The following is an 11,687-nucleotide window of genomic DNA, read 5'->3' as shown; positions in this document are numbered from 1 at the left end:
ACGCCACGTTTTGTGGCGTCTCATCTGGATCCAAACTGTTTGCAAGGGCTTCAATATTCGGTCCCAGCACTGAAAGAGTTAAACATCAGGATTTTTTTATAGTACGTACATTTAAAGTTTGAGATAACGAAGGGCATTAGACTACAGGTCAATGACTTTTAACTTCGAAGATTTCAGTTATTAATTTCTCGTTTGTATGAGATCGTTCAGTTGGAAGAACAGTGCTTATTATGATGATATTATGATTTATGAAGTCTTTATATATGAATTTGATTTACCTTGTTGAATAAATAACGAAATTTTAAATCAACAAAGGATCTCGATTAAAAACAACAACAAATTCATGAATATTAAGGTATGGTTGTTCAGGTATAACTTAAACTATAAAGGATATTATTTTGAGTGTATAATCGTTCAGCGCTGAATGAAGGGTATCGCCCACTGTTGACCTTACATTCGGAGTAGGGCGCTCTAGAGATGTGCATGTGTATCTAACCCATGTATGCCTAGTGGACTCTCCCATCCTTCTAAATTGGATCATTTTATTTTCAAAATTAGCTATGTCTAGTTTATTTATTTTTATATTTAGAATATTTCTTATAGAAATTCCTTTAAGCAAACAGCGCAAACCCAGATGAGACGCCGCATCATGCGGCGTCTCATCTGGGTCTACGCTGTTTGCCAAGACCTTTTTTCTAGACGCTAGTCATAAATGGGTTAAATTAAACCAGCTTCAATCTTATGCTATGGTTTGCGGTTGTCCGAAAACGCGATCATGCACTTACTAAATGTAATTCAATTAAACAGCAGTCAATTTCAATGATTCGGGGTCATGCTATATTGACAGCCCCAGCTGATTTATTGCCCCTAGAGGTCACAGAGAAGTTAACAAACCAATGGGCGTCACTACAAGCGATCGTTTTTGACCCTCCATCCAGGACAAAAGGATGTTAAAACTTGGAATGATAGCATGCGTGTGGACGCATGCCAGATGCAGTGATTTAGATAAATATTATTGTTGTATATGGGTGTTATATTATCGACGTGCTTCTAATCAGCGAGGATGCTGTAATTCAATATCTAGGCGTATAATATTACTTACGGGATTCCAGTTGATTTACGGGGAATAGGATACATCGGATTTGGTATTTATTAATTTTATTTCATGTTACTTAATTTTAATTTAATTTTATTGATACACGTGGACAATCTGTCACGTTCATAAATCTGACATGTAAGTCAAATCTGTTATTTGCATACTATATAGTATATATAGGATCTGTCACGAGTTGTCATATCATACCATATTTTATTAAAGGACTTCAGGAATCTTGTGAGTAAGCGAGCCTTTGGCGAGCTTACTTACGAATTTCCTGGACGAGTTTAATAAAATGTGGTATGATATGACAACGAGTGTCAGATCTTTTTATCACGTGCTTTTAAATGAGCAAATTAAATAGATATTGACGCAAACATAATTTTAAATCCCGAATGTTGTTCACATTTGGTGAAGTCATTTGACGTTGCAACGTCATTTCAGCAAAATAACAAAATGCGATTGGTCAATAAACGAAAACTAAGTCAATGAAAACGCTTAAAATTTTTGTATTACACATGTGTAATATATAGAGGATATTTGTTGGATTCGATGGAATATCGATTTTATTTCACGAGTGATCATATAAAATAATATTTTCACGAGTGGCACAGCCACGAGTGAAAATATGTATTTTTTATTATCACGAGTGAATTAAAATCGATATTCCATCGAATCCGACAAATTTTCTTTTTATTTTATGCTTTTTCACCGTTTATTTACATTGTAAAAGAGTTTAACTGGATAATGTCGCTGGATTTATAACGTCATTTCGTTGAAAAAAATGACGTCATTTCACAGTAAAACAGTAAAATATCGTTATTTTTCACTGTTATTTGTCACTGTTTAAAACAGTGAAATACCAGTTTTATTTCACTGATATTTCTCTATAAACCACCGGAAAGCATAAAATAAAAAAAATATGTAATGGTTGTATTACATGGGAAACAGGGTATAGCATGTGATCAAACACTGTTCTTGAATAACTTCCTAAATAAAACAAACGACATCAAATTTCCATTGACATAATAATCATACAGATTACAGAAATAAGTCGGGAACATCTCTCGTTTCGATGTTACACATATTTATTAGAGCATTTTAAAATCCAAAATATTTTTTTTTTAATTATTTATCGCTAACTTAATATTTCTTTCTCGTGCTGATGCCAAGCTGTTTAACAAGTCGGACAAAGCATTGCATAGTGACCGAAAAACGGCGGTAACTGGAAAAGTATTTCTTTGTCCATTAACTTGATATTGAAAACTTTCCGTTAGCATTTAACTTACATTTTGTGTTGTTACACGTTAAGACAGTTTGTAGCTAGATACTTAGCTATGTACTAAGTTAGTTTGTTACATTTACAAACAGCATCGTTTGCTTTTCTGAAATTGTAATGCAATTTTGTTTATTTCTTTTTTAGGTATAAAGAATCATTTTAACGATTGGATAACACCAGAACATGTTTGCTGATGATTACTGGAGATCAAATTTGAATATGAGAAATATCTCTGCTTTTTTATTCGTTTTCGCATGTGCGATAGACACATCGGGTGCTGACGGACAATCATGGAATGACTTTGAAACACTAAGACGTCCGAACTGTTCCGAATGTAGGAAACGTCTTCAAGTAAGCATTATAGAGTTGACAAAACTCACAGAAATAAAGAACAGAATTTTGAACGCTATTGGTCGAAATAGGTTAGGTACCGTAGGAAATCTCACCGGCCCGATACCACCATTCCGTTTCGATCTTGCTTCCGTCCATAATGAAGAAGATCCGCTGCCAAATAATATGATGAGAAGTAGGCTGCAACATAACGTCACCAATCATATGCAAAACTATAAAAACGTGGAAATCTACAGTTATTCCAAACCGGTTGGTATGTATACTATTTGTCTTTAATTTTGTTTTTGACAATGAACCGTTACATCTATGATTTGATAAAAAAATCTTAGAATATCATGGTACCTTTTGATAATTGTTATTGAATAATAAGATTAAATATATATTATGTAGATATATCCGTTTTGTAGATAATTCTGTCAAATTAAAAGTCAAAGCACATTACAAAGTTTAACCTAAATCGATTGTTCAAAAAGTTTCATGCAGAAAATTGAACAAAGGTAACAAAACTAACCCTTTTATTATTAGTTCAAACTAGACACGAGTTGAGCTTCAAACATGTCAAAGAGCAGGTTTCTCTTAAAACAATCTTCAAGTGAAGGGAGACAACCACTAATTGCGCTTTACGAATTCCCTCCCCTGTATAGGAAATTTCATTATTTTAAAATCATAATTATTTCCCTGTTAAATCAAGGTGGTAAATTTGCTAATGTGTTTAATATAGTAATCCACATGTGTTTCTGAGTAAAGCAATGCTATTCAAGTACACTGTGAATTTGACTTAGACGTGTGACTTAGTTCAGAAGATGCTATATACATGTACATGTAATTATATTTGTCGCTCCGTGTTCGGATCGGCGATTTTGCTGAGAAGGAAAGATTTTAAAATATTACTTGCACCAAATACTTAAACCAACGTTCTCTTTTTTAACAAAATATATCGATCTAAGCGCTTGGATGTAAATCGTCGATGGACCATTAAACAATTGGTAACAAACGCAAGGGAACGTTAAAATTACGACAATACACCGCTCCGTTGCGTAATGGGTATGGCGTTCGATTACGGAGCAGTTGGTTGAAGGTTCGAGCAGGTTATTACTAAAGTCGTGTTCTGAGAAAACTGGGCATTATGCATGTGCGTAAAGTGTCGTCCCATATTAGCCTGTGCATTCCGCACAGGCTAATCAGGGACGACACTTTCCGCCTTAACTAGATTTTCAGTAAAGAGAGACTTCCTTTAAACGAAAAATACCATAAAAGCGGAAAGTGTCGTCTCTGATAAGCCTGTACGGATTGCACAGGCTAATCTGGGACGACACTAAACGCACATGCATTAAGTCCCATTTTGTCATAACGCGACTCACATTGTTTGTTGCCTACCCAGCAGCTAGTTACGTGGGGGAGAACCACCTGCATTCATTCCAAGCGCCCGGCATAGAGGATAGGTATCAGGGGTAAATACGTTAATAGGTAAAGGTGCCTCATAAGTCGAAACTGACAGGCCCTCAAGCGATAGTGGTTACGCTGTAATAAAGAAACACTTTACTATACTCTTCCAGATCCAGAAGCCGACAGCAGGAATCGGGAGTATATATGTGTCGTGTTCTGAGAAAACTGGGCATAATGCATGTGCGTAAAGTGTCGTCCCAGATTAGCCTGTGCAGTCCGCACAGGGTAATCAGGGACGACACTTTCCGCCTTAATTGGATATTTGCTAAGAAGAGACTTCATTTTAACGAACAATGTCATAAAAGCGGTAAGTGAAGTCCCTGATGAGCCTGTGCGGATTGCACAGGCTAATCACGGACGACACTTTACGCACATGCATTATGTCCAGTTTTCTCAGAACACGACTCATATGATAATCAAGTGCCTCATAAGTCAAGACTGGCAAACCCTTAATCGATACGGAGTAACGCTATATTAAACAAAAAGTTTACTGTTTCAGGTCCAGAATCTGACAACACTCTGCGCTTCTCTCTGGGCAAGAACGAGATCCCCGCAGAGGCTGACGCTGTGGAAGCGGCGCTCTTGGTTTACGCAGACAGGCGGCGGAGAATACGGCCCGAAGGGAGGGGCAAACGTATCTACATCAGCGTCTCCTACTTAGACGACGGAAATGGTCACTGGCTCCCGGTGAGCAGCATGAAAACGCTCATTAAAAGACGACAGTGGAAGCGGATTCTGTTGCCCATAGCGGTAGGGCAGCGGCTGTTGGAGTCTGCACAAAAATCGGTAGATATTAAAGTGGACTGTGAGGGATGTGGTCGGTTAGTGCAATTAACGCTAGACAAAGACCGTCAGCGAATGTGGAAAAATAATACTAGTAAACAGAAAAAACGGGCAAAAACAAGTTCGCGGAAAGACGACAAAAGGCCTAAAGTCAAAATTCAGAAGGTGGACAAGCAAAATGATATAAAAATGAATAAAAAAGACAGTGATCGTAAGGCCAATAAACACAAACGAAATCCAATTCTAGTATTAAGCCTGAAAGCACCCCTTAGTTAAATGTTAACGCATAATTATCATAAGAACATACTTTTCTGTAATGCATTGTAAATACATGCCTATTTTTATAACTTCTATCGATTTTAATATGCTATTTACTTGTCATGTAAATTGTTTTTCAGTATTGTTATTCTATCGCCTATGCGTTTCATATATTTAAAAAGTGACTGTACTGTACGTTATTTTCGTATAGTGAATATGTTACTATGAATACAAATAATCTTCATTAAGTGTATCCAGTATTAAATCAAATCAAGTTAGAGTGCTGAGATAAATACAGCATCATTTGCCGTTGTATATCAAGGCTGATTTCTAACATGGCGTTTTATCGTTCCGGCGCCTACTTGTTCGTCGTATTGTCGTCCTTATTTTATTCAGGGACCTTATACATGTGGTACACTAATTTTCCCGTTGTAATTTTTATTACTTTTTTAATTTAGGTAATTAATTTTTTCATTATGATCCTAAACTTATACATTATTGTCAAAATATAAAAGAAGATGATGCTACTTTTCATAATATATACTTAAACAAAATATATAAAATCCTAATAAATCTGTTAGGATTTTCTTGTGATGGCAGAGATTGTATGTGAGAGCAAGCAACGACAACTCTGCGTGGAGTTTGGGTCTATGTTATCGAGGCATGTTCAACAATGACGTGCTAACATAGGGGCTCAAGTCGATCATAACGTTCTGTTTTTGTTATGAGCTCAAGATTGCCGGTCACGGGTATTGTGTATATGTTGGCATGTGTCGAGGTGAAATACTGTTGGGCAATAACAAAAAACAAACAAACAAGAGCGTTATGGTAAGATATGCCACTAAGGAACTGTTAAACTTCACATACTTGTTGTTGTTGTGACAAGGTCGACTTTATTTCATTTTGTTTAACCATTATTCGGTTCTGTTAAAATAAGGGTGCAGCAGAAGTTCTTGAAAACAACCACTAAGGCAGTTTAGCATGTAAGTGAACATTACTTTGACATCAAATAAAATGTTAGATGACCGTAGGTGGCATGAAGCGAATCTGAGCAAATATTGATCAACAACCCTTATTGAACTTTTATTTCAGCATAAAAGGGTAAAGTGATGCAAAACAGTTAACTCGGAACAAGTGTAAGTTCATTAAATGACCACCCTGATTTGACTTGAATATACTGTTGAAAAAAGCAAACAAATCAACTGAAGACTTTACATAATAATAAAACTCCAGGACATTATAAGGGGTGACATTTCTTTTTACTATGAGTTTGTTTTTCCTGTACAATAAAGCATGATAAAACGGCACTATTTCTACCATTTTTTTAAATGTGTAGTCATGAAGCATATACATCGTGCTCGACATCATGAAAATAGTATTCATCGTCAGGTTGTTTTAATAGTATTTTTTTTTTTAAATATTTTCAAAGCATCGAACGAATCATAAACGGATTTTGGATTGTGTACGTGTTTGTCATTCATAATTGTTAACTTCGATAGGACTAAAATAATTCGCTACGGCAGGATTACGATTTCGTAAATCGGGTTTTTGGTCAGAGTGGTTAGCAATCGATACAAAAGCTATCAAAAAATAGTGTGGTTTAAAAACATTTCGATAAAAGGGATGGAAAACAAAAAATGGATTTCGACAAAGGGTTGGAAGAACTGAAAATGGATGTGTACATCGTTGTAAATTTATTGTTATAAGCAATGAATTAAAGTTTTTATTAAGGTAAGTAAAATTAAGTATTTGTTTTGCTGCTGCATTTTACATTTTTTACCAAGAAAATATAACATTCTCGATTCGTTTTTTATTTCTTCTCATATTTTCAATAGGAAAGTATTAAAATGAACAGATTAAAGTGGAACTATTTTTTTACGTGATACAATCGGTAGTTATTCGGTCGTCTGGAATGTTGTGAACATGTAGGATGCTCGACGATTATAAGTATATTGTTATCATTTGTCTTTGATAAAATGTGTCAACGGCATGAAGCAGGATAAATAGAATACATGGTTGGTGCCGAAACGGAAAAAGTTTATCCGGTTAGGCCCGAAAAAGAAAAATAGGGCTCGCTAAAGCTAGCCCTATTTTCTTTTTTTAAGCCTCACCGGATAAACTTTCTCAATCTCGGCACCAACCATTTATTTTCAATATATAACGCAAATATTATCATTTATCAAATAATATTCAAGCAAAAACTTATATTATCCAGTTTTCGTGTCTTTACGACAATTGCTATGGACTTCACATGAAAAACCGCGCTGTTAAATTACTCGATGACAGACATGATCACATAACAGCTCATACAGATGAATTCTAATATAGGACTGATCTGCTGAGTTGTTTTCATAATGAAAGGATGTGCAAAAAACTGCTCTGTTACTTTTGAGAATCACATATGAACAGTGACACAATATTGACAATTTTGTATAGATTTATGTACAGTAGAGTTTTAGCCTTGTGAGAAAAAATTATTAATTGCAAATACATTCCAATAATGAAATTGTACGATGAAATTGATATTCTCTGTGTTCTCTTGGTTCTTAGGATAATTGAGACTTATTAACACAGATGGCCAGTTAACATTAGTATGTGAAATTGCAGGTCATTTATAGGCATATAAGATAATAAGAAGGGGCGCTATCCAAAATTGTCAGTTTAGAAAAGCATAAAGTGGGCAATTTTCTATATGAATTACCGACACTTTCGGTAAAATGGCACGAAGATAACACTCGCGCTTGTCGAAATTTCGGCTTTGACAATGGAAAAAGTATCAAATCAATTTATCCAACCAATCCTCCTGGATATCGACTGTCCGAGCAACACAAACCCAATGGACACTGTTAACCACGTTTGACTGACCTTTACAAAAAAAACTCGAAGAAGAATGTGAACCTTAACATTCAGAGAAGGTAATCACGTGACAAACAAGATGGCGACGTCCATGTCGAGGCAGGTATTTTTCGTCGTTTTATACCCTTAATTACTTGTTTTATTATTTTTTTTATTCCTCTCAATTTCCAGCAATATTAGGAAGAAAATTACTGGCTGTTATTTCATTGTAATATTCGCTCTATATCTCGACTTTACTCGGTGCGAAATTTCTTAGCGGGATGACCTAATTGTAGGGCTCCACTAAGAAAATTTGCGGAGAGTAAGTCGAGATATAAAGCAAATTTAAATACGAAATGAATGCCACATCACATTTCTCGGCGTTAGCTGTATACGCCAGCTTTTCACCTTACCTGACCTTTGTAACTGTCCAATAAAATTCAAATAAAATTTCCCGCGGCTAGTTCAGAATGAATACACTTCCGCTATCCCATAGGCTGATATGAGCATACCATCAGAACATTGGAAACATGTCCGCGTCTTTGTAACACTGTTTTACTGCGTGTTCAGCATGAAACAATTTTATCTCTAATGAAAAGGCTTAATAGATAGAACAATTTTACACTCAATCTCGACATCAATACAGTTTGTGCGTCCACCTTTTTTACTTAAAGACTATGTTCTCATTTTAGTACTGACTTTCATATTCCTATCAACATGTTAACATGTAAAAGTATAAAAAGCAGTGGAAGCGTGGCCTCACTTTAATGCATTGCATTTCAACCCGCGAGTTATCAGGGTTTATTTACAGGTCATCGCTGCGTCCGAAGACGCTTATGTGCTGACCTGAGTTCGTGGCCAGTTTGTTATATAATATAGACCCTATCCGTGAACTAGGTGAACTGAGATTTTCTTTAGACCACAAAAGATGTTAAATGAAGATATTCAGCGATATAATTATGGTATGTCAATAATAGATTCTTTATGTGTTTTCAACAATACCATGATAAATATTATTTTTAATTTATTTAACAAGAATTATTCCACCATATTGCCTAATGTATTAAGCATGAGCGCGATGATTCTCGATACTGTTAATAATCGAATCAAAAAGCAATGCCCGACAAACCACTAAAACAGGTTTGTTCGAAGAACGCGCGTATAAATATTTAAAATATGTACGGATACTTCGCGTGTGGCCGGTTGACTCATATGTTTAAATTTCACTTCCATTCTTCATTTGGTTTTCTGTTTTGTATCTATAGCTTTATGACCAGCAATATGTTATTATGTAAAATAAGCCGCGAAAACTCCGCGTAACATCCCGTATTGCGTGTGATCCAGCTAAGAACTGCACAGAAAAAGACATTCGATATCCTTGGTCTCATTTTTTGAACTCTTTACCTTTCACAAACTCAATCCACAATCAACGCCGTATATCTTTTTAAAAGATATTTCTTGTTTCTGATATGGCTGAAAAGTGAGCGTCATTTAAAAAATAAACAGAAGTAATAAAGGGTATACAACGGCGAAAAATAACTGTCTCGGTATTGACGTCGCCATCTAGACCCTCACGTGCTTACCCCCTCTGACATTCGGCTTGTCTGGGAAAATGACATTTCTTACGAAACCGGCGCAACCGATTAAACGATCGCTTATTGGGCGATCGATATTTAGATAAGACTTTGATTGACGAGCTGTGAGGTGTAAACGGTAAGGACATATATTAGTACAAAAGGAGAAGACAACAACAGAAACCAAAAACAGAAGAGTACAAGTTCAGACTCTAGCGAAAGCATGGACTTTTCAAGGTTGCGAAAATATATGGATACAATGTTGTCTTGAATTATTTAATTTAGAGGAAATCTTAAGTCAATGTGTGACACAGATAAATACAGACAAATAACATAGAATTCAGAGGGATATTGACAAATTGGTGGAAAGTAAAGTACAGAAGGTTTCTAATAATAAATAAAAATTCCCAAGAATTTAAGTACCTGTCACTCCTGGAACATGTAACACAACTAGAAGGAACATGCAGAAAAACGTGAGGCAATGTCAATGAGAATGACGAAATCGTCTCCTAAAAACACGACAATTTAAAACTTCGTTTAAGACACGAAACCATGCTCTAAACATGCCTATTATGTATATGTATATTTCACAATATAAACACAATAAGGGTCCTTTTGTTAAATATTTGTGGCCAATACGTTTTATGTGGGCATTATCGGAAACATTTAAATCGTATATCGATCACAACACGTGCAGTTTATTGTGTGCTGAAATCAGGAAGTTCAGATATGCCTTAAAACGTTATATGTATATCCGCTGTATTCAGGAATGTAACAAAAGTGTTCATGATTTCTACCAAACCGATATGTTTATGGAGTTATGCGGTAAAATATAACACAAGTTTGAAAGGTACTTTGGAATGTTTCGGGCATGCTGATGAGACAGCGTTAATTGTGATATAAAATCATCAATGAAGAGTTCAATCATAACATAAGCACGTCACAGTTGGGAGATATTTGTTAAAGAATTAAAATCTGTATTTGTTCAAGATAAGGATATTACAACTAAAGTTGAGATTCAAGCACGTTATTGTTGATTGAAAGTTGTGTGTATCCAATATTCATATTGGAAGCATATCTTAAATGGGGACCGCTGCTTCTAAAGCTGAAAATGGTAAGGTGATGCTACTCCGTAAGTACCCTATTGCGACATTTTAACGATGTATTCGTAGTTTTCCATGTTAAACAATGCCTTTTGTTGAAGCTAAAATATTCATGAGTTCATTCGTATCTTTTTTTTTAAATGGTTTCAACGGAAGAAATTGACACGATTTATTCTGCACTTATTGATGTATAAATTGTATACAACTACAAACTACACACATGTACTTACGAATGCTTGAACAAAATGGCTGTGGTGGTTTTGATGTAAGCTTTTTCTTCAGATGGTCAAGTCCCCGGAAAGCGTCCACCTACAATTCCAGTCCGTAAACCAATCAATCCGGTGGGTTTTGAGTTTAATTATCAGTTTGTTTGTTTTAAACATAAATTCATTAAGTACGGCATTACGTTTATTTCGTTATTGCTTAGCGTTGGAAGTTCTTATCGTGTCTACAAACGCCTGTAGTGTATGCTCCGAAAGCACCAAACGTCTGCGGTGTACACTGTACACGTTACAAAGCTTATATTTTATAAGTTTCGTTATAACAATGCGTCTTTCGTTTGTTACCCCTTTTGTGCCAAGCGTTTTAATGATTAACTCAGTACGTACTTAGAGTCTGTATCGTATGTATCGAGCGTTTGCAGTGTATACTTCATACGCATCCAGCGTCGTTAGTTTATACTCTGTATTGAATACTCTGTACGTATCAAGCGTCGTGGTGTGTACCCCGTACGCATCAAGCGTCTGTTTTGTAAACTCCGTACGTATCGGGCGTCTGCATTGTATAGTACGTACGTACAAATCGTATCTATCATATGTATTGTTTTCTCCTTACGTATAAAGCGTGTGTAGTGAATACTACCTATGTATCAAGCTCCAGTAGTGTACACTCTCTACGCATCATGGGTCTGTATTGAATACTCTGTACGTAGAAAGCGTTTGTATTAAATATTCTGTACGTAT

At 35.7% G+C, this 11,687-nt stretch overlaps 1 protein-coding gene across 1 annotated transcript; it reads left to right on the top strand.

The window, feature by feature from the left end:
- Positions 1–205: 205 nt before the first annotated feature.
- Positions 206–5,715, top strand: LOC127856332 (uncharacterized). The gene is made up of 3 exons (XM_052392469.1): positions 206–355; positions 2,520–2,979; positions 4,672–5,715. Exons 2-3 carry the CDS (start codon positions 2,559–2,561, stop codon positions 5,229–5,231), a joined length of 981 nt encoding a protein of 326 aa, XP_052248429.1. The 5' UTR covers positions 206–355; positions 2,520–2,558; the 3' UTR covers positions 5,232–5,715.
- Positions 5,716–11,687: the final 5,972 nt, after the last annotated feature.

This window comes from Dreissena polymorpha, chromosome 13, assembly GCF_020536995.1.
Source record: "Dreissena polymorpha isolate Duluth1 chromosome 13, UMN_Dpol_1.0, whole genome shotgun sequence".
NCBI classification, from domain to species: Eukaryota; Metazoa; Mollusca; class Bivalvia; order Myida; family Dreissenidae; genus Dreissena; species Dreissena polymorpha.
Note: the sequence above shows the minus strand (reverse complement) of the source record. Positions and strands in the feature narration are given on the sequence as shown.